The sequence below is a fragment of the Haematobia irritans genome, chromosome 3 (genome assembly GCF_050003625.1).
Source record: "Haematobia irritans isolate KBUSLIRL chromosome 3, ASM5000362v1, whole genome shotgun sequence".
Classification (NCBI taxonomy): domain Eukaryota; kingdom Metazoa; phylum Arthropoda; class Insecta; order Diptera; family Muscidae; genus Haematobia; species Haematobia irritans.
The window spans coordinates 13,527,090-13,551,983 of record NC_134399.1 but is presented as its reverse complement, the minus strand read 5'-3'; the positions used below and the strand labels follow the sequence as shown (position 1 = coordinate 13,551,983).

General features: G+C 31.2%; 1 protein-coding gene across 1 annotated transcript in view; it reads right to left on the bottom strand.

Annotated features, from left to right (window-relative positions):
• Positions 1–871: 871 nt before the first annotated feature.
• The window catches only part of LOC142230524 (uncharacterized), a 75,900-nt gene continuing 51,877 nt past the window's right edge, over positions 872–24,894 (bottom strand). The window contains exons 2-6 of the mRNA XM_075301167.1: positions 12,855–13,745; positions 7,261–8,071; positions 6,976–7,119; positions 2,225–2,434; positions 872–1,234 (exon numbers count right to left, since the gene is read on the bottom strand). Of these exons, the coding sequence (XP_075157282.1) occupies positions 1,062–1,234; positions 2,225–2,434; positions 6,976–7,119; positions 7,261–8,071; positions 12,855–12,857 (1,341 nt within the window). The 5' untranslated portion in view covers positions 12,858–13,745 and the 3' untranslated portion in view covers positions 872–1,061. The remainder of the gene's footprint in view (positions 1,235–2,224; positions 2,435–6,975; positions 7,120–7,260; positions 8,072–12,854; positions 13,746–24,894) is intronic.

Here is a 24,894-nt window from a genome sequence, read left to right as displayed (position 1 = left end):
TTTTATATAGAAATAAAATTTCTACAAAATTTTCTTTAGAAATAACATTTTGAAAAAATTTTCTATAGAAATAAACTTTTGAGAAAATTTTCTATAGAAATAAAATTTCTACAAAATTTTCTATAGAGATAAAAGTTGGGAAAATTTTCTATAGAAATAAACTTTTGAGAACATTTTTTATAGAAATAAAATTTTGAGAAAATTTTCTATAGAAATAAACTGTTGAGAAAATTTTCTATAGAAATAAACTTTTGAGAAAATTTTTTATAAAAATAAAATTTTGAGAAAATTTTCTATAGAAATAAAATTTTGACAAAATTTTCTATAGAAATAAAATGTTAAAAAAATTTTCTATAAAATAAAGTTTTGAGAAAAAATTCTATAGAAATAAAATTAAAAAATCTATAGAAATAACATTTTCACAAAATTTTCAATATAGAAATAAAATTTTCACAAAACTTTCTATAGAAATTAAATTTTTAAAAAATTTTCTACTGAAATAAAATGTTGACAAAATTTTTCTATGGAAATAAAATTTAGCAAAATAAGATTTTTTTGTTTTGTTGTTTTTTTTTTTTTTTGGTTCAATTTACTCCAAATATTAGAATATTTTTGGCTCATGTGGCAACCATGCTAGTAATTCCAAAACATAGTCTGAATTTCCAAAACTGTGGATTTTTTATATTGTTGGGTTTATTTCAAAATTATAAATTTGCAAATATTAAGCAAGTTTTGATTTTAGAAAAAAATCCTAAGTTTATGTATTTCATAAAATTTAAATTGTTTTCTTTTAAACATTTTCAATACTATTCTTAAATCCTTAGTTAGATTCCGATTTATGAAGATTAAAATTTTATAAAAAAAAATCCGATTGAGTTAATCATATAAATTTTGATTGCTATATTTCTTATTTAAAACTTGCTTTTGGATTTTTTTATATTTTATGTATTTCTTCGGTTATATGGTGTTCTTCTTGTTTGAATTTATTATAGAGTTGACATGAAATTGTATCGTCCTTGTCTCTGGTATATGCGTTTATGCCATTGGCCTTGGCTTAAAATTTATTCATATGATATGGAGACATTCGATTTGGGTGTTGGCAATGGTGATGTTGTATTCTCCTCTTCTTCATCGTTATCCTGTGAGTCCACGGGTTCGCCAAGTGCATGCACAAATTCATAGAAATCAATACGACCATCACCGTCCACATCAACTTCTTTTATCATATCTTCAACTGTTGTCGTTTATTTGAGGAAGGATATAGCAAAGTTGGTCAAAGAAATATTTTATATGCAAAGAAAAATAAAATAAAACAAAACAAAACAACAAACGTTATTAGTTGGTGATAAAAACTTTATTAATATTTGCATGGTCTACTGGGTTAAGAATAAGCCAAAGTTTGGAATATTGAAAACGAAGTGGTTAAACAACTTAAAAAGTTTTTGAAATGATTGTGATAGACTTGATCATTGTCTTTAAAAGAAAAGAAAATCTATGCATTAGCTTTAAAATGGTCACACGAAGAGAAGGAATATTATCACCTCAAATACGTTTCAAGAGCAAAATGTAATTTTTGGTCAGAGAACATGGAACATGTTTGTCACAAAAAAGTTGTTTTCTAGCCAAACATATACCTGGTTGCCGAAATCATATTCATAATTTCCAAGAAAAAAACTTTATGATAAACATGTGAAATGTTCTCCAGGCCAAGAGCAAAAACACTTTGCTCTTCCAACATGTATGAGGCGATCATATTCCCTCTCTGCGTGCACTTAATTACACAGTAGCAAAGTGAGCCGGAAATTTTGAAGACTAAAATGGCCTAAGAGTAAACCCGGCAGGTTTAGGATACGTAATGTTCGGCATTCCTGTATATGCATACTCCCCTATACCCAGACGAGGAATCACCTCTAACATGTTTCAAAATTTAATTTTTGGATGGGGAACATGAACATTTTTTTTGCCGCTAAAATATTGTTTTCTTGCCAAACATAATTTGTTTGGCAAAATCAGGCACTAAATTTCCAAAATAATAATATAGTTGTGACAAACAAAAATAATCTTTTGTTTTTGAAACATGTTTGAGTTGATCATATTCCTCTTCTGGTTACGCTTCCCCATATAAATCAAATAAAAATTTACATTAAATAATGGTCATTGCTAAAAAAATGTTTTTTTTCTCTGTGTATAAAAATCTATTGGCAAAAAATTTTGTGCTACTTACTTTCTTCTTCATCCAAATCTTCACCCAAACATTGTAAAACTGCTCTCAAATCCGATGCTGTTATATAGCCACGATTGTGTTTATCGAACACTCGAAATGCATCACGGAGTTCTCTTTCTTCTTGATCGGCAGCTGGTAAACCAGATTTATCTTCGTAGGCCATATTAGAGAGAATATCAACGAATTCCTCGAAGCTAACATTGCCATCGCCTGAAATAAAGAAAATGAAGGCTTATGTACAGAGATAATTTTGTGACTAAACAACGATCTGTAGAACAAGGAGTATGTGCTCCAAGCGATAAAGGCCGCCAAAAGTTCCACAGCCATAGACCCAGGTGGTTTGTCTACGAGAATGTTGAGGCACATAGGAGAGAATGGCGCTAGATTCCTGGGCCATATCTTCAATGTTTACATTAACATTCTCGAAATACCAGATATCTGGAAAATAGGGAAGGTTGTTCCAGTTCTGTGACCTGAAAAACGACACATCTTGGAGATTCGTATCAACACGAAAATTCTGAAAGCTATTTCACTCTCCCACTTCACAGAACATCTAAAGTTTGCAGAACATCAACATTGTGTGAATTAACAGCCAACATTGCAGAGGGATTGAATAGGAAGATTCCGGATAAACGCTCGGTTCTCGTAGGAGGGGACTTGTCTAGAGCGTTTGATACAGTGAACCACACCACCCTCTTTGTCTACGAGAATGTTGAGGGACATAGGAGGAATGGCGCTATGTTCCTGAGATATAACTTCAATGTTTGCATCAATACTCTCGAAATACCAGATATCTAGTAAATAGGGAATGTTGTTCTAGTTCTGAAATCAGGAAAACAGACACATCTTGGAGACTAGTATCGAACAATTACTCTTCTTTCCCCCATCACTAAAACTCTGGAAGCTATTTTACTGCCCTACTTCACAGAGCATCCAATGTTTGCAGAACATCAGCAGTGTGTGAATTACCAGCCAACATTGCAGAAGGATTGAATAGGAAGAGGCCGTATTAACGCTCTATTTTCGTAGGAGTTGACTTGTCTAAAGCGTTTAATACAGTAAACCATACCACCCTTTTAGGAGATATATTGAAATTTCCCCTCCTAATAATCTTCTGTCCCTAATTACTTGCCTCATAACATTGCCATCTCCTAAAATTAAGGAAAGGATGGATTAGATACCGAGATAGAGAGATATTTTTGTGATCAAACAAAGATCTGTAGGGAAATGAGCTCCAATCGATAAAGGTAGTCAAAAGTTTCACAGCAATTGGTTCCAATGTTTTGTATACGAGTATGTAGATGCGCATAGGAAAGAATGGCACTAGGTTCCTGGACTTGTCTAAAGCGTTTGATACAGTGAACCACACCACCCTCTTTGTCAACGACAATGTTGAGGGACGTAGGAGAGAATGGCGCTATGTTCCTGAACCATAACTTCAATGTTTGTATCAACACTCTTGAAATATCAGATACCTGGAAAATATGGAAGGTTGTTCTGGTTCTGAAATCATGAAAACAGGCACATCTTGGAGATTCGTATTGACTCTTCCCCATCACGAAGATTTTGGAAGCTATTTTACTGCCCTACTTTACAGAACAACTAATGTTTGCAGAAGATATTTGCAGAGGGATTGAATAGGAAGAGGTCGCATAAACGCTCGATTCTCGTAGGAGTCGACTTGCCTGATGCGTTTGATACAGTGAATCACACCACCCTCTTAGGAGATATTATTGAAATTTCCCTCCCTAATAATCTTAACAGACAGATGGCAAACTATATGACTGCCAGAGAGTTTTATGTGGAATTCAGAGGAAACACATCTCCGCCGGCAGAAGCTACTCTTCCATCATCAGATGTCCACATGATAACCTAATCCGATGACCGTTCCATAGTTATATCAGGTAAAATCAATGAGCTAGAGGTAAAGATTAATGACTACCTTCGTGCACTTAAAGATTTCAGCAGGAATCTAAAACTTGTTGCTCCTAACGGCATTCTTCTTGGTCTAACGTTTGATAGTTTGTTTCTTTTTGGAAAGAATGCGGAAGTGGTTGCTAAAATCTAGATCCTGAAGGCATTGGCTGATAGCACCTGGGCGTAAGAGAAAGAGACCGATTAGTCTATGTGTCTTCCAATTATCGATTATATGACCGCCCGTTTCGACTCCCAGTATTAGCGATGCCCAATGGAGATCTCTTTAAACGGTGCAAAATACTGCGTTGCGGATCGTCATTGGATCTTATCACAATGGACTGAATAGTCTAAGTGAGCCTGAATCTTAATCGGGCTGCCACTTTAACCTATCGTCATTGGATGTCACTCCAAAACAGCATCTGCAAAATGCTCTCCGGGAGACAACACTGCGACCTCCTCACCCACCCGTACCTGATAAAGTGCAGAGGGATAAACCAAACATGTTTAAAAAAACATAACATTGCTTCTTCACGGGGAACACTCAACATATCATGGAATTATGGATTTCAGGAAGTATGTTTATGTTTGGCACCCTTCAACATTAAACGTCCGAACTGAAGGGACGTGTTTTTTCATATCGGATCAATTAAACCCATCGAATAAGTTTGGTGGTACATTAAACCACCATGCAGCGAAATTCAAAGTCATCCACTGAGCTGCAAACTTCAGGACCAGGTGGACGGATTTCGACTGAAGTTATAAATTCGGGCAATCACCAAGACTTAGCCCAATTAGTCGACCTGCAGACGGGTCGATGGGTTGCTATACTTTTGCAAGTCGAACCTTTCCTAAGATAACGACATCAAAAGGAGGTAATCCCTCAAGAAAGATATTTAAGGAACGCAGAAATTCCTAGTTTATCCTAAAGACATTAGGATCAGTCGAACCAAGCACATTGTTGGCTAAGCAAAGCAATTCCTTAAAATGGGTGCAAGGAATTCTTGAAGCTGGAAAAAGGGAACGATCGCTGGATGAACTACCATCTTCCAAAAGGAATCAAGATCGTTTCGCTCAGTTGCAAACAGCAGTCTTGCGATGGCTATTGTTAACAAAAGAGAGAATGGCACTAGGTTCCTGGACTTGTCTAAAGCGTTTGATACAGTGAATTGTGAATGCTTTGAGTGGCGTCTACTCACAGGAGCTGGAAAAGTTTCCCGGCCAAGATCCTCGACACCAAGAGGCTGGTTAATATCCAGGACGATTTAAACTAATCGCATTTCAGAACCAGTGGTCTATTGATTGTTTTAAAGCTGTTTTAATACTAATTGGTGAAGTTTGGGAAGGAGCTGCTCTAGAGTTAGTCGAATAGAAAGACATACCGGCTAGACCTAGAGCACATGCTTGGATACCTGCAAATCCTCCTGATCCTGAATCTATTTTAAAAAGACTGAAACAATGCAATCCAGTCCTTTCAACCGCTGATTGGAAGATTGGGCGTTTGGATGAATTGGATTGACCAAGACGGCATGCGGTGTTTATATTACAAATTCAGTCTTCGTCACATCTAGCCAAGTCCCATAGCCGTGTATGTTATGGCTTTCATTATATCCAAATGAAGGGCGCACATATGGAACATTGGAATGGGTTAGCATCAAGCATGCAGCAAAAGCAAACCGAGAACAATTGAGGGACCCAATCGAAGACGATCAGTAAGGCCATGAGAATTTCCACGTTGTACTTAGAATTAAAGGCACATAATCTTCTAATAATAATTAAAGTGGGGCATGTAGTGAGAACAATGAAGCTCTGGAGCGTTTTCTCTGTCTCTGTCATGAGACAGCGATTTGAGTTAAAGGAATAGGTGCTGCGTGCACATATAGGTGCATGGAGCAAAAGCACACCGAGAACACTTCAGGGACCCGAATAAAGATGATCCGTAGAGCTTTGAAAACGTCAACGAGTCATTTAGATTAAGGGCATATTATTGTCGAATATAAGCCACTAGATGCCCGAACAGGGCAACTTGAATTAAGTGCATATCTGTGGCGATTTGGAGCAGCAGAAGATGGTGTATGTAAGGCGTGTTTTGAGGGTGTTCAGATCTTGGAATACTAACTTTGTCACATCCCTGTCTTCACTAGGCAAAGAGTTAACCATATCGGTGAAGAAGTGATTTGGGACCTGGTCCAGCTGGGAAACAGGGACTGGAAACAAATTAGGGATTTCGTTAGAGACACATAGTTCCTTAAATAAAAGAAGGATACAATTGAAAGAAGAAGTTAGAGCGCACAACAAGTCGAATACTGGATTAGATGTGTCAGCTGACATGAGACAGCGTACCCTGAATACTCTTTTCAACCCAGCTGGGAAACAGGGAATTCGAGATGAAAAGTTTCTGGAATTAAGGAAGGGTACGATGGAAAGAAGAAGTTAGAGCGCCCAACAAGCCGAATACTGGATTAGATGTGTCAGCTGATACGACATGAGAAAATATATCGAGGCTAGAAAAGGCACAAGAGAAGAACCTCTAACCCAACCTCAACAAATATCTTCTTTCAACTAACTGACATAAAAAATTAATTGATCGAATTGTGGTAATTCAATTAATTTATGAGATTAATTCTTTTCTTAACAATTTTCAATTATTTATTTGAAATTTTCAATATTTACAAATTTATTAAATAATTTTTTTTGTGATAGTTTTTTCATTATTTCATTTTGTTATGAGATATTCCTTATATCAATTCCATAAAAAATTATAATCTTTAGAATTCATTTGTTAAATTTTAAAGTCTAAGATCTAAACTGTTCAATAATTATACTACAATACTCACCGTCAACATCAATTTCCTGTAGCATTTCCTGTAACTCTTCCACACGAGCAAATTGGCCAAGTGAACGCATAACAGTTCCCAGTTCTTCCTTTGTAATGCAACCATCACCATCTTTATCGAATAAACGGAAAGCTTCTCGAAATTCTGTGAACGAAAGGTTATGGAGAAATATATTTTCGGAGAAAAGTTAGATCCAATTGATAACGTTAGTGACACCATAATATATGGCCTCAATGACTATGGTATCGTAGACTTTTTCATTTGCCCATAAAATCCTAATCTTACCTCTCATTTGACTTTTCGATATAATTCGTCCACTTGCAGCCTCATATGATTCATTCGAAACTGTTCTTTGACTTGTAAATTGACGTGTTTTCGCCTTGCGTTTATTTCCTGTACTGCTCTTATTCCTGTTTTTACTTTTCTTCATTGCTTTCTCATTGAAACGATCATCATATTCTTCATCTTCGGCACCATTACCTTCATCATCGACATCATCATCGTTGTCATCATATTCACCATAATCACTGTCATCATAGTCCCCGATTTCTTCATCATCATAGTCACTTTCATCTTGTTCGCCATTGCCATTGAAATCATTCTCATCGTTATCCTCATACACAATGTCTTCGGTGAACTCTTCCACAGAGGTTACTGTAGCGTTCGGAATTGTCCTATAATGACGTCTTTGCTGGTGGTCTTGTCTTTGACTTGTCGCACTGGAGGCAAAATCACACGATGAATCTGTATCAGGATCTGAAGTATTCTTAGGATATCGCTGATGTCTACTCTGTCGACGATATGTTGTACTAGTGCTACAACTACTTCTTTGTTCAGGTTTACGGGGAGTTTCCGCAACATCTCCAGCATTTGGATCTTTCTTTCGTTGACGCGGCGAACGACGACGCTTCGTCGTCACTTTTGTTGCAGCATCTAATGTACTAGGTGGCGCTGTTATCGATGTGCTTTGTTCATTGTGTGCATTCGGTTGTGAATCTGCAGATGGCTGTTGCTCATCGCCTGTACCCGAGGGTAGTTGGTCAACATTTGTCAATACGTCGGCTGTGTCATCGACACTTACGGATGTATTACGTGTCTGTTAATAAAAATAATTGGAAAAAACTTTTGGTATACTTTAAAGATAAATTGAACGAAAACTTAGACCAACAAAAGTTGTCCCAAAAGAATACTCGATTTCTATAAGAAAACTTTAATTCAGCCAAGCTGAATGAGATTTTCTATAGGAAAATTTCCAATTTAGCCAAGCTGAATAATGTTTTAAATTAGAAAAAAAATTATTTAGCTGTTTAAATTAGGGAATCTTTAGGAAAAAATTTAATTCAGCTTTGCATAAAAAGATTTTCTATGAGAAATCTCTAATTCAGACAGTCTGCATTTGGGTTTCCAAAAGAAAATGGTAGAAATGCAAAATTTCAATTCTATAGAAAATTTTCTTTCTATAGACAATTTCGTCAAAATCTTATTTCTATAGAAAATTTTGTCAAAATTTTATATCTATAGAAAATTTTGTCAAAATTTTATTTCTATAGACAATTTTGTCAAAATTTCATTTCTATAGACAATTTTGTCAAAATTTCATTTCTATAGAAAATTGTGTCAAAATTTAATTTCAATAGAAAATTTTGTCAAAATTTAATTTCCTTTTCCTCTGTTGGTTAAGCTACACTTGTAGTTTAGTCAATGTATGGTTTTAAGCTGCAATAAAAAACAACAACAAAATTTAATTCCAATAGAAAATTTTGTCAAAATTTTATATCTATAGAAAATTTTGTCAAAATTTCATTTCCATAGAAAATTGTGTCAAAATTTTATTTCTATAGAAAATTTTGTCAAACTTTCATTTCTATATAAATTTGTGTCAAAATTTAATTTCAATAGAAAATTTTGTGAAAAATTTTTTTATATAGAAAATTTTGTTAAAATGTTATTTCTATAAAAAAATGTTGTCAAAAATTTTATTTCTATAGAAAATTGTGTCAAAATTTTATTTCTATAGAAAATTTTGTCAAAATTTAATTTCAATAAAAAATGTTGTCAAAATTTAATTTCAATAAAAAATTTTGTCAACATTTTATTTCTATAGAAAATTTTGTCAACATTTTATTTCTATAGAAAATTTTTATTTCTATAGAAAGATTTGTCAAAATTTTATTTCTATTTGTAGAATTTGCAAGGCATGACGTCATGTTGTAATAAAATAAAATAAAATCTTAGTTTTTTACAGTGTCTTATTTTTATTTTTATTGTCTTAAAAATAAGACACTATAAAAAACTAAGATTTTATTTTGCTTTATTACAACATGACCTCAAGCCTTACAAACTCTACAAATAATTATACTAAAAGGTCAACTATACAACAACTACAAAATTTTATTTCTATAGAAAATTTTGTCAAAATTTTATTTATATAGAAAATTTTGTAAAAATTTTATTTCTATAGAAAATTTTATCAAAATTTTATATCTATAGAAAATTTTGTCAAAATTTCATTTCTATAGAAAATTGTGTCAAAATTTTATTTCTATAGAAAATTTTGTCAAAATTTCATTTCTATAGAAAATTGTGTCAAAATTTAATTTCAATAGACAATTTTGTCAAAATTTTATTTCTATAGAAAATTTTGTCAAAATTTTATTTCTATAGAAATTTTTTTCACATTTTTATTTCTATAGAAAATTTTGTCAAAATTTTATTTCTATAGAAAATTTTGTCAATATTTTATTTCTATAGAAAATCTTCTCAAAATTTTATTTCTATAGAAAATTTTGTCAAAATCTTATTTTTATAGAAAATTTTGTCAAAACTTTATTTCTAAAGAAAATTTTGCCAAAATTTCATTTCTATAGAAAATTGTGTCAAAATTTTATTTCTAAAGAAAATTTTGTCAAAATTTCATTTCTTTAGAAAATTATGTCATAAAAAAATTTGTCAAATTTTTATTTCTATAAAATATTTTGTCAAAATTTTATTTCAATAGAAAATTTTGTCAAAATTTTATTTCTATAGAAAATTTTGTCAAAATTTTATTTCTATAGAAAATTTTGTAAAAATTTTATTTCTATAGAAAATTTTGCCAAAATTTTATTTCTATAGAAAATGTTGTTAAAATTTCATTTCTATAGAAAATTTTGTCAATTTTTTTTTCTATAGACAATTTTCTCAAAATTTTATTTATCTAGAAAATTTTGTCAAAATTTTATTGCTATAGAAAATTTTGTTAAATTTATTTCTACAGAAAATTTTCTCAAAATTTTTTTCTGTAGAAAATTTTGTCAAAATTTTATTTCTATAGAAAATTTGGTCAAAATTTTATTTCTGTAGAAAATTTTGTCAAAATTTTTTTTCTGTAGAAAATTTTGTCAAAATTTTATTTCTATAGAAAATTTTGTCAAAATTTTATTTCTATAGAAAATTGTTTCAAAATTTTATTTCTATAGAAAATTGTGTCAAAATTTTATTTCTATAAAAAAAAAATTGTCAAAATTTAATTTCAATAGAAAAATTTGTCAAAATTTTATTTCTATAAAAAATTTGTCAAAATTTTATTTCTATAGAAATGCAAACTTTCAATTATATAGAAAATTTTTCAAAGTTTTATTTCTATTGAAAATTTTGTCAAAATTTTATTTCTATAGAAAATTTTGTCAAATTTTTTTTTCTATAGAATATTTTGTCAAAATTTTATTTCAATAGAAAATTTTGTCAAAATTGTATATCTACAGAAAATTTTGTTAAAATTTTATTTCTATAGAAATGCAAACTTTCAATTCTATAGAAAATTTTTCAAAGTTTTATTTCTATTGAAAATTTTGTCAAAATTTTATTTCTATCGAAAATTTTGTCAAAATTTTATTTCTATAGAAAATTTTGTCAACATTTTATTTCTATAGAAAATTTTGTCAAAATTTTTTTTCTAAAAAAAAAAAATTGTCAAAATTATATTTCTATATTTTGTCAAAATTTTATTTCTATAGAAAATTTGGTCAAAATTTTATTTCTGTAGAAAATTTTGTCAAAATTTTTTTCTGTAGAAAATTTTGTCAAATTTTTATTTCTATAGAAAATTGTGTCAAAATTTTATTTCTATAAAAAAAAATTGTCAAAATTTAATTTCAATAGAAAAATTTGTCAAAATTTTATTTCTATAAAAAAAATTGTCAACATTTTATTTCTATAGAAATGCAAACTTTCAATTATATAGAAAATTTTCAAAGTTTTATTTCTATTGAAAATTTTGTCAAAATTTTATTTCTATAGAAAATTTTGTCAAATTTTTATTTCTATAGAATATTTTGTCAAAATTTTATTTCAATAGAAAATTTTGTCAAAATTGTATATCTACAGAAAATTTTGTTAAAATTTTATTTCTATAGAAATGCAAACTTTCAATTCTATAGAAAATTTTTCAAAGTTTTATTTCTATTGAAAATTTTGTCAAAATTTTATTTCTATCGAAAATTTTGTCAAAATTTTATTTCTATAGAAAATTTTGTCAACATTTTATTTCTATAGAAAATTTTGTCAAATTTTTTTTTTCTAAAAAAAAAAATTTGTCAAAATTATATTTCTATATTTTGTCAAAATTTTATTTCTATAGAAAATTTGGTCAAAATTTTATTTCTGTAGAAAATTTTGTCAAAATTTTTTTCTGTAGAAAATTTTGTCAAATTTTTATTTCTATAGAAAATTTTGTCAAAATTTTATTTCTATCGAAAATTTTGTCAAAATTTTATTTCTATAGAAAATTTTGTCAACATTTTATTTCTATATAAAATTTTGTCAAAATTTTTTTTCTGAAAAAAAAAATTTGTCAAAATTATATTTCTATAGAAATGCAAACTTTCAATTATATAGAAAATTTTTCAAAGTTTTATTTCTATTGAAAATTTTGTCAAAATTTTATTTCTATAGAAAATTTTGTCAAATTTTTATTTCTATAGAATATTTTGTCAAAATTTTATTTCAATAGAAAATTTTGTCAAAATTGTATATCTACAGAAAATTTTGTTAAAATGTTATTTCTATAGAAATGCAAACTTTCAATTCTATAGAAAATTTTTCAAAGTTTTATTTCTATTGAAAATTTTGTCAAAATTTTATTTCTATCGAAAATTTTGTCAAAATTTTATTTCTATAGAAAATTTTGTCAACATTTTATTTCTATAGAAAATTTTGTCAAAATTTTATTTCTATAGAAAATTTTGTCAACATTTTATTCCTATAGAAAATTTTGTCAAAATTTTTTTTCTAAAAAAAAAAATTTGTCGTAATTATATTTCTATAGAAAATTTTGCCAAAATTTTATTTCTATAGAAAATTTTGTCAAATTTTATTTCTTTAGAAAATTTTGCAAAAAAATTATGTTATCGCTATAGAAAATTTTGTAAACATTTTTTCTCTATAGTAAATCGTGTCAAAATTTTGTCAACATTTTGTTTCTTTAGAAAATTTTGTCAAATTTTTATTTCTATGGAAAATGTCAAAATTTTATATCTATAGATAATTTTGTCAAAATTTTATTTCTATAGAAAATTTTGTCAACATTTTATTTCATTAAATAGAACATTTTGTCACAATTTTATTTCTATAGAAAATTTTGTTAAAATTTTATTTCGATAGAAAATTTTATCTAATTTTTAATTGGAGAGGAATGTTTTTCGAAATCTATCAAAACATCAAGAATTCTACCAATCTACCAAACACTAAAAAATCTACCATTTTTGGTAGAATTTTAACAACTGTGGCAACCGTGTTAGAAGTCCTTATTCATTTGTCAATTTTTAATAATTTAATTTAAAAAATATATGCTACTCCTTTATTAAATTTGTGTGTATAGTGGCTATTGTTTGCATACTCACCATTAGATGTTTGATTTCCCTGGCAAATGTTGAACCAGTGAAAAAATTATTAACTGCTGTGAAAAGCCTTTTTCCTTCCAACTTGGCGGTATAAAACGTATTTCGTTGGCTGATAATAAAATTTCCAATCCAATGTCGTCGTTCAACTAAATCGAATTATAATAATTACGAGCAACAGGCGATAAACGTTGTGTGATGTTGTTTGTTGACAGTCACAGTTAACACCACAAGCAGGCAGGCAAACAGGACAACACCCTGGGAACTAACAAAAACCGATTGGTGATTTGACCACAAAATCTACAGCGTTAAGTGGCAATTGAATTCACTTTGTTTGAGTGTACTTGCACTAAATAATTTCAACTTTGTCGATTGAAGTTCAAATATTTGTGTGTGTGCCTTTGCAAATATAATGTGGAGGCGGATAAGGAATTAAAGGATAAAAACCTACAGACAGAGAGTGGGAGGTTCGATGACAATTGATTTTTCTAATTGCCAATAAAATCCCTAGCAGTCATCCACGTTGCTAACACTATTGTTTTGATGGCAAATGCAACTGATTCTGTAGTAGTTATCCTTGGAGTTGTTGTTGAATGTAGTTGCATTGCAACTATGGGTTCGTAGGTCATTCAATTTTCATTTACGATTTTACAGAAACCAAATAAATTCAGGGTCATATGTTCAGCGCTTCTAGTACACATGCATTTTGCTTTAACGTTTAATTGAATTTTACCAACCAATGATTTTCATTTAGGAAGTAGGAAGGATTTAGTTATTTGGGTTATTTTTTTTTTGTTGTTGGTTGGTGTTTTAAAATTGGCCTTGAATATTTTGCATTGTATTTATTGCATATTATTTAGTTTTACACATTGGTGGTGATGATGTGGCAAAATTCTGGAATTAAAAAAAATATATATAATTTAATATATTTGTAAAATGATTATTATTAAATTGTATTTAAAACATGTAAACCCCTCTTATGTGTGGGATAAACCCATTTAAATATATCCCAACTAATATATTTGCTATATTAGGAAATTACTTTTATATACGTAATTAATTATGATTTTCATAATATTCATTTAATTTAATTTGAATTAATATAATATATAATATATAATAATTTAATTTTATAAATTTTATGCCCCTAAAACAAGTGAACCCACCATGAAGGATAATGTAGGCTTATTTTAGAAAATTATCAATAAAATATTTTTAAATAATTGTAATAACATATGACGCAAATAATAAAAGTATTAACTTTAATTTGAAAAAAATATATTGAAAACAAGTATAAACGGCCGTAATTTCGGCCAGGCCGAATCTTATGTTCCCTTCACCTTGGATTGCATAGAAACTTCTACGAAAGACTGTCATCCACAATCGAATTACTTGGGTTGCGGTATCTTAAATCGTTTTCTAAATTGTGAGTTAGACCATACGTGGTATATATTAGACAAAAAGGTATGTAAGTCTACAAATAATTACGAATCGATATGGACTTTTGCACGGTACGTAGGGAGCCACAATTGAAATATGGGGGTCGCTTATATGGGGGCTATATACAATTATTGATATGGACCAATTTTTGTGTGATTGGGGATCGATTTATCTGACTATATATAGACCGATATGGACCTAGTTACGCATAGTTGTTAACGGCCATATACTAGCACAATGTACTAAATTTCAACTGACTCGGATGAAATTTGCTCCTCCAAGAGTCTCCAAAACCAAATTTCGGGATCGGTTTATATGGGGGCTATAAATGATTATGGACTGATATTGACCACCTTTGGCATGGTTGTTAAATATCATATACTACCACCACGTACCACATTTCAACCAGATCGGATGAATTTTGCTTCTCCAAAAGGCACCGGAGGTTTATATGGGTGCTATATATAATTATGGACTGATATGAACCAATTCCTGCATAGTTGTTGGATACCATATGCTAACATCACGTACCAAATTTCAACCGATTCGGATGAATTTTGCTCTTCCAAGGGCCTCCGGAGGTCAAATCTGGGGACCGGTTTATATGGGGGCCATTAGCGTAGCTAGACAATCTTCCTAGGGGGGGCTATAGCCCCCCTAACTAAAAATTTATAGACTGAACTTATAACTTCAATTAATTTTTTATTTCATAAAAATTAATAAAAAATTAGACATCAAAATAACTCGACAATTAATTTATAATAAAGCAACTTAAAGTAGTTCCACACTTTTCCCAGCAAAAAAAATGGGAGTTGTTCTAAAAGCACAACTTTAAAAGCACTTCCACAAAGAAGTTAATTATTTTATTTTCTTTTTTTCAAATAGTTTAAAAAAGAGTAAGAATAAATAAAGTAGTACATATTATTCAAATTTTGCCACAAAAATTACAAATCCATTATAGAAAAATCAATACTTTTTGAAAATATTCGAGGGAAAATGTTTCAAACAAGATTTGGAATGCATTAAATATTATAAAAAATATAAAAATTATTTAGCTGGGAAAATATCACACAATTTTTGAATTCACATTCAAAACACTGAATTCGGATCACACCCTAAGAAGTGATGCAAATCAATTGCAACGGCTGTTCGATGGACATCCCTCCTATGACAAATTCATATTACATTCATCGCTTCTACGCCAATTTTGCACCACTCCCGGACCCAAAAAGAACATTTTCGCTTCTTTTTGGCTGTGCTTTTTTGCAGCATTATTAAGATATTAATTTATGAAAGAATAGTTTTATTATCAATTACTATTTTTTTAATTAAATTGACTGAATCAGATTAACAAAATAATAAATAATAAACTAAATCACAACCACAGATTTATTTCATAAATATCACACTTCAAACATTGCCATCGGCAACTGCTACCACAACCCAAGTAATTCGATTGTGCATGAAAGTCTTTAGCGCAACTTTGTGCGGTTGTATATACTTGTTTAATTTTTATAAAAATGGAAAATCGTAAATAGGCTTTCAAATTCTGGGGGGGGGGCTAAACTTTTTCTGGGGGGTCTAAGCCCCCTCCCCAGAGGCCTTCCTACGCTTATGATGGGGGCTATATATAATTATGGACCGATTTCGAACAATTTTTGCATGGCCATTAGAGACCATATACTTACACCATGTACCAAATTTCAGCCGGATCGGATGAAATTTGCTTCTCTTAGAGGCTCCGCAAGTCAAATCGGGGGATCGGTTTATATGGGGGCTATATATAATTATTGACCGATGCCGACCAATTTTTGAATGGTTGTTAGAGACCATATACTGACACCATGTACCAAATTTCAGCCGAATCGGATCAAATTTCCTTCTCTTAGAGGGTCTGCAAGCCAAATTTGGGGTCCGTTTATATGGGGGCTATACGTAAAAGTGGACCGATATGGCCCATTTTCAATACCATCCGATCTACATCAATAACAACTACTTGTGCCAAGTTTCAAGTCGATAGCTTGTTTCGTTCGGAAGTTAGCGTGATTTCAACAGACGGACGGACGGACGGACATGCTCAGATCGACTCAGAATTTCACCACAACCCAGGATATATATACTTTATGGGGTCTTAGAGCAATATTTCGATGTGTTACAAACGGAATGACAATGTTAATATACCCCCACCCTATGGTGGAGGGTATAAAAATAGAAAATTTTACCAAAATTTTATTTTTGTAGAAGGTTAGGATAAGTTAGGTTGTACCAGGCTCACTTAGACTCCATTGTGCCCATTGTGATACCACAGTGGCGAACTTCTCTCTTATCACTGAGTGCTGCCCGATTCCATGTTAAGCTCAATGACAAGGGACCTCATTTTTATAGCCGAATCCGAACGGCGTTCCACATAGGAGTGAAACCACTTAGAGAAGCTTTGAAACACTCAGAAATGTCACCAGCATTACTGAGGTGGGATAATACACCGCTGAAAACTGCTTCGTGTTCGGTCGATGCAGAAATCGAATCCACGACCTTGTGTATACAAGGCGGGTATGTCAACTATTACACCACGGTGGCTCCCCACCATGAAGCATAATGTAGGCTTATTTTAGAAAATTATTTTATATTATAATATTTTTATACCCTTCACCTTAGGATGGGGGGTATATTAACTTTGTTATTCCGTTTGTAACACATCGAAATATTTCTCTAAGACCCCATAAAGTATATATATTCTGGGTCGTGGTGAAATTCTGAGTCGATCTAAGCATGTCCGTCCGTCTTTTGGAATCACGCTAACTTCCGAACGAAACAAGCTATCGACTTGAAACTTAGCACAAGTAGTTGTTATTGATGTAGGTCAGTTGGTATTGCAAATGGGCCATATCGGTCCACTTTTACGTATAGCCCCCATATAAACGGACCCCCAAATTTGGCTTGCGGAGCCTCTAAGAGAAGCATATTTCATCCGATCTGGCTGAAATATGGTACGTGGTGTTAGTATATGGTCTCCAACAACCATGTAAAAAGTGCTCCATATCGGCCCATAATTATATATAGTCCCCATATAAACCGATCCCCAGATTTGGCTTGTGGATCCTCTAAGAGAAGCAAATTTCATCCGATCAGGCTGAAATTTGGTACGTGGTGTTAGTATATGGTCTCCAACAACCATGCAAAAATTGGTCCACATCGATCCATAATTATATATAGCCCCCATATAAACCGATCCCCAGATTTGGCTTGTGGGTCCTCTAAGAGAAGCAAATTTCATCCGATCTGGCTGAAATTTGGTATATGGTGTTAGTATATGGTCTCTAACAACCAAGCAAAAATTGGTCCACATCGAGCCATAATTATATATAGCCCCCATATAAACGATCCCCGGATTTGACCTCCGGAGCCTATTGGATTAGCAAAACTCATCCGATTCGGTTAAAATTTGGAATGTGGTTTTAGTATATGGTTTTTAATAACTGCAAAAATTGATGCATATCACTCCATAATTATATATAGTCCCCTTATAACCGATCCCCAGATTTGACCTCCGGAGCCTCTTGGAGGAGCAAAATTCATCCGATCCGGTTGAAATTTGGTACGTGGTGTTAGTATATGGTCTCTAACAACCAAGCAAAAATTGGTTCACATCGATCCATAATTATATATAGCCCCCATATAAACCGATCCCCAGATTTGACCTTCGGAGCCTCTTGGAGGAGCAAAATTCATCCGATCCGGTTGAAATTTGGTACGTGGTGTTAGTATATGGTCTCTAACAACCATACAAGAATTGGTCCATTTCGGTCCATAATTATATATAGCCCCCATATAAATCGATCCCCAGATTTGTCCTCCGGAGCCTCCTGGAGGAGCAAAATTCATCCGATCCGGTTGAAATTTGGAACATGGTGTTAGAATGTGGTCTCTAAGAAACACGCAAGAATTGGTCCATATCATTCCATAATTATATATAGCCCCCATATAAACCGTTTCCCAGATTTGATAAAAATGTATTTATTTAAAAAAAAGCAGCATCTTTGGCTCGAAATCAATACCAAAATCCTTAAGGGAAGGTCAAAATCTTTGAATCCAAGTTAACTGTTTTTTGAGTATATGTATGTCAGATAGACATGCTAACCATTAAACCACGGTGCCTCCCTCACTCTATTGGACATCCTTTAAATTGAATTAACTATTCGTATTTATTTTAAATATTAAAACCATTTCTTAATTTTTTTTAAGTAATACGTAGATTTTTTTGTAGAAATTATTTTCTTTGCCTATCCTCCCATTCTGCTCAAAATCAAAATAAATGTTTGTGTCCTTGTAAAGTCCTTTAATTCAATACCACCTTATCGTTTTGAAATAAGTGTTAATACTTAATTCATAACATTAAAACAGTAGATAAGAAATTATGGGCCCACCATTAGTTGGACATCTGTTACAATTATCCACTTCTACTGTTGTGATACCATCCTTATAGCTATAGCAAAAAAAATCATCAAGTGGCCTTTGTAGCATATTTTAAAGAAAAGGACTTGTGCTTATTTTCTTGTTATCTTTTTAATTAGCTTTCCATATAGAGCGTAAAACATCGCATTAATGGCTGTTTTTGTTATTTTATGTATTTAGTTTTTTGTTGCCATCTAACAGGGGAATTTTTTCTTTTCGTTTCCTTTTAAATTCATTTAAGATGCCCAGTCAGGTTTTAGAGAGCGTCAAACGTGGGGAAGAACAAATTCCTTCATGGGTAGTGCAACAAATGAAACAACAATATTAGCAAGCTAAATCCAATTTGTTGGGCTTAATTTTCTTTTTGGAGCTCCTTAATTTTGTCTTTTGGTCTAAAAACGGAAGTAATTGGTCATAGCAACCGCTGTTGATGTCTTGGCATAAAATGGTCCTTCGAGTATGCCTGCCACTGATTAGTGTATTTGTGGCATAAGCTGATGTGAAGGAATTTAAGGTCCTTAGAAATGTCCTTGTATTACTTTTTAGTTGAGAGACATTACTTGGGTTGTTATGACAGCAAATGACGTAAAAATTTCGGGTTATACTCTTGAGATTGAAATAGATTTGAAAGAATTGAATTAGAACAAGAATAAACGGCCGTAAGTTCGGCCAGGCCGAATCTTATGTACCCTCCACCATGGATTGCGTAGAAACTTCTACGATCCACAATCGAATTACTTGGGTTGTGGTATCTTAAATCGTTTTCTAAATTGTGAGTTAGTCCATACGTGGTATATATTAGACAAAAAGGTATGTAAGCCTACAAATAATTACGAATCGATATGGACTTTTGTACGGTACGTAGGGAGCCAGAATTGAAATATGGGGGCTATATACAATTATTGATATGGACCAATTTTTGTGGGATTGGGGATCGATTTATCTGACTATATATAGACCGATATGGACCTAGTTAGGCATGGTTGTTAACGGCCATATACTACACAATGTACCAAATTTCAACTGACTCGGATGAAATTTGCTCCTCCAAGAGGCTCCAAAACCAAATCTCGGGATCGGTTTATATGGGGGCTATATATGATTATGGACTGATATGGACCACTTTTGGCATGGTTGTTAAATATCATATACTACCACCACGTACAAAATTTCAACCAGATCGGATATATACTTACACCATGTACCAATTTCAGCCGGATCGGATGAAATTTGCTTCTCTTAGAGGCTCCGCAAGCCAAATCGGGGGATCGGTTTATATGGGGGCTATATATAATTATGGACTGATTTCGACCAATATTTGCATGGCCATTAGAGACCATATACTTACACCATGTACCAAATTTCAGCCGGATCGGATGAAATTTGCTTCTCTTAGAGGCTCCGCAAGCCAAATCGGGGGATCGGTTTATATGGGGGCTATATATAATTATTGACCGATGTGGACCAATTTTTGCATAGTTGTTAGATACCATATATTAACACCATGTACCAAATTTCAGCCGGATCGGATGAAATTTGCTTCTCTTAGAGGCTCCGAAAGCCAAACGGGGGATCGGTATATATGGGGGCTATATATAATTATGGACCGATGCGGACCAATTTTTGCACGGTTGTTAGAGACCACATATTAACACCATATACCAAATTTCAGCCAGATCGGATGAAATTTGCTTCTCTTAGAGGGTCTGCAAGCCAAATTTGGGGGCCGTTTATATGGGGGCTATACGTAAAAGTGGACCGATATGGCCCATTTACAATACCATCCGACCTACACCAATAACAACTACTTGTGCCAAGTTTCAATTCGATAGCTTGTTTCGTTCGGAAGTTAGCGTGATTTCAACAGACGGACGGACATGCTCAGATCGCCTCAGAATTTCACCACGACCCAGGATATATATACTTTATGGGGTCTTAGAGCAATATTTCTATGTGTTACAAACGGAATAACAAAGTTAATATGCACCCATCCTATGGTGGAGGGTATAAAAAAGTTCCCCAAAAATTCATCTGACATCTTCTACAAAACACAAAAAACAATTTTTCTGATTCAATCACGAAATTAATTAATTCAATTAATTTTTTAATTGAAATGTCTTCAATCACAGAAATGATAGTATCAATAAAAAAATCAATTGAAGTTAAATTAAAAAATTAATTGATCCAATTAAAAAATTTATTGATACTATTAATTTTTGTGATTGATTTTTGTTTCAATTAAAAAAATTATTGAATCAATTAAATTTTTAATTGAATATTTTTTAATTAAAATTTTAATGGGAAAAATGTCCTTGAAATTTTTTTCTGTGAAGGAGAGCATACAAGAAATTTACTTTGAAATAATAGTTTTGTAGGCTTAGGTAATATTCGTTATGAACTCAAAAGATTGTAGTCAGATGTTTGGTATTTCAAAAAGATTACGTTCAGATTGTGTTTCTACCGGAAATATTTGACACTCTCTTTTTTGCGAATTTTCATAAAATTTTAGCCCGAGAAGGATGTTTCAAGAACATTAGTTTCTTTATGAATATGAGTCCCATGAAAATGTAACTGAACCATCAACATCGAACCCACAATAAAATTAGGGCTCATTTTCACTTTTGACTGAAAATAAATGATCCCTAACTGACGAAAATGTATTCTAACTGATGGAAAAAATATAAAGTTTTAAGAATCAAATTAAATATACGTTCCTGAGTACGAATCTCTTAAATCCAGAACGGAAGGCCTCCACGCAAAATGCAAATCTGATGCGATACAATGCTATTAGAAAGAACAAAAGTGTGTATAGTTCCAACCATTGCCAAATTCCAGAATATGAAAATAGGCCCCCCTTGAAAACGAAACACAATACCAAACTGGAAATTGGGGTTCATTTTCATTTGAAATTTTTGGTTTCGTTATATTAACGAAATGTGTCGTTAAAAGTCAGCCAATGAAACAAATTCGTTAACACAACGAATTTTTTCGTTAATATAACGAATTTTCTGCAAATCAACGTAACGTTTCGTACTATTAACGAATATTTTCATTGTATTAATGAAAATGTTTCGTTATATCAATGAACATTTTTCGTTGGCTGACTTTTAATGAAATGTTCTTTGTGTGTATTTGCGTCCCACATATAAAATGAAATTACCCCCCAAAAACCATAATATTTTGGTGTTGTTGTTTTTCCATATAATTTTTGGAGGTCATACTTCATTTAGATTTTGGGGCTAATTTTCATGGGGCCCATATTCAAAATGCCAAGCTCCCGAGATCGTCTTCAAGCATCAGTAACTCACGCCCAGCGGTCCTAGTTACCTCAAGTATATGGTCATGGATTACACAAGTTTATCCTCAGATCGTACGCGACTTTTAATATTCGCGTCTATGCTCCATATAGGTCTAATGCTCATATTATAGTTCCTGGGTTCCATTCCTCGAAACTCGTAACTAATAGGGTTTCAACGGTGGTTTATCTCTCAGTAATACTTGGGTTTCACAGTGTCTCTAAATGTTTTCTTACCTAATGTAACACGCATTTCGGACTCCTGTGTGAAAAAGGAATCTTGCCATTGAACTATAAATAAAATCAGGAGCACCGATTGATATACCGAAAAAAAAATTACGAAATTTTTTTCCAATTTCTACACAAAATTTTGTAAAATTTTATTTCTATAGAAAATTTTCTCAAAATTTTATTTTTATAAAAAATTTTCTCAAAATTTTATTTCTATAAAAAAATTTCTAAAAGTTTTATTTCTAAAGAAAATTTTCTCAAAATTTTATTTCTATAGAAAATTTTCTCAAAATTTTATTTACATAGAGAATTTTGTTATTGTTTTCTTTGATTTTCTTCGACCTTTTTTATGTTATAATAATAAATTAATGATTTCTTCAAGTTCGAGGTCTTTTTTTTAATATTTTATTTATTTCCCCAATTTCCCAATATAGCTTCTTCAGGTCGATTCAATATGACAATCGCGAAATATTGGGAAAATAAATAAAATATTCAAAAAAAGACCTCGAGCTTGAAAAAAATCATTAATTTATTTTAGAGAATTCTGTCAAAATTTTATTTCTATAGAAAACTTTGTCAACATTTTATTTCTATAGGAACTTTTATCAAAATTAGTTTTTCTATGGAAAATTTTGTCAAAATTTTATTTCTATGGAAAATTTTGTCAAAATTTTATTTCTATGGAAAATTTTGTCAAAATTTTATTTCTATAGAAAATTTTATCAAAGTTTTATTTCTATGGAAAATTTTGCCAAAATTTTATTTCTATAGAAAATTTTGTCAAAATTTTATTTCTATAGAAAATTTTGTCAAAATTTTATTTCTATAGAAAATTTTGTCAAAATTTTATTTCTATAGAAAAGTTTCAACCCAGAAAAAAAGCGTCGCCAAAAAAGTAGTGAAAATGTTCTTTTTGGATCCGGAAGTGGTCCAAAATTGGCGCAGAAGCGATGAATTTAATATGGGCTTCTCATAGGACGGATGTCCACTATTTTAACAGCCGCTGCACTGGATTTGCATCACTTCTTAAGGTGTGATGCGAATTCAGTGTTTTGGGTTTAAATTAAGAAATTTGATGATATTTTGACAACTAAATAATTTTAAAGATTATTTATTTGTATTTAATTACAAGCGTAAGAATGCATTTTACGCTTGTGTGGAAAGTTTGGCATCAAATATTTTTAAAAATTCTCAATTTTTCTAGAACGGATTTGCCATTTTTTCAGAAAAATTTTAATAATTTTTACCATTTTATTAATTCTTAATCTATTTTTAACCTATTTGAAACAAAAAAATTTAAATTTTCCATTAAAAATATGAACAAACGCGAGTTATAAAAAATTGAATTAAAAGAACTTCCTGTGCAGTTAAAATAAAAAACTTCTTTGGGAGGATATTTTTGAAGTGCTTTTAGAAGGCGCTTTAGAAGAACTTCCAATTTTTTTGCTGGGAATAGTATCAATTAAGTTTTTAATTGGATAAATTGATTTTTTTTTATTGACTTTCAATTAAATTTTTAATTAATACTACATTTTTATGATTAAAAACATTTCAATTTAAAAAAAAGTTTGTTGCGTGTAGTAGAGATTTTCACCACATATGGTACACAGTTGCCACTCGAGCCAAAAATAATCTACCAAAATTTGGAGAAAATATTACCAAAAATACTACCAAACAAAAAAATCTTATTTTGTCAAAATTTTATTTCTTTAGAAAATTTTGTCAAAATTTTATTTCTATAGAAAATTTTGTCAAAATTTTATTTCTATAGGAAATTTTGTCAAAATTTTATTTGTATAGAAAATTTTGTCAAAATTTTATTTGTATACAAAATTTTGTCAAAATTTTATTTCTATAGAAAATTTTGTCAAAATTTTATTTCTATAGAAAATTTTGTCGACATTTTATTTCGCATTGTTGTTGTGTTTTATTGCAGCTTAAAACCATACATTGACTAAACTACAAGTGTAGCTTAACCAACAGAGGAAAACATTTTTTCCTCTGTTGGTTAAGCTACACTTGTAGTTTAGTCAATGTATGGTTTTAAGCTGCAATAAAAAACAACAACAATGCTTAAAGAACAAAACCAACAATAACAAAACAAAACAAATGAAATTTCATTTCTATAGAAAATTTTGTCAAAATTTTTAGTTCTATAGAAAATATTGTAAAAATTTTATTTTTATAGACAATTTTGTCAAAATTTTATTTCTATAGAAAATTTTGTCAAAATTTTATTTCTATAGAAAATTTTGTCAAAATTTTATTTCTGTAGAAAATAAAATTTTGATTACTATAGAAAATTTTGTCAAAATTGTATCTCTTGTGGAGAGCCTCAGGTGTAGAAATATTTTGCAAAATCTACCAAAACATGAAGAAAACATATTTGGTAGAATTATACCAACTACGGCAGCCGTGATGTGATATCTCAATAGATGTTTTGGCCCAATGATCGATTTCTCATTGTTTAAGTTCGAGTAAAGATTAATTGGACTTAATAGTGTTCGTTAGAATTTGTATACTACTTTTTGGTACATCCCTGCCAGAGTAGAAATGTCATAATTTGAATATTAATTTATCTTGTCAAAAGCCCCGCCTTCCGCCATCTTGGTTGAGAGCATCTCT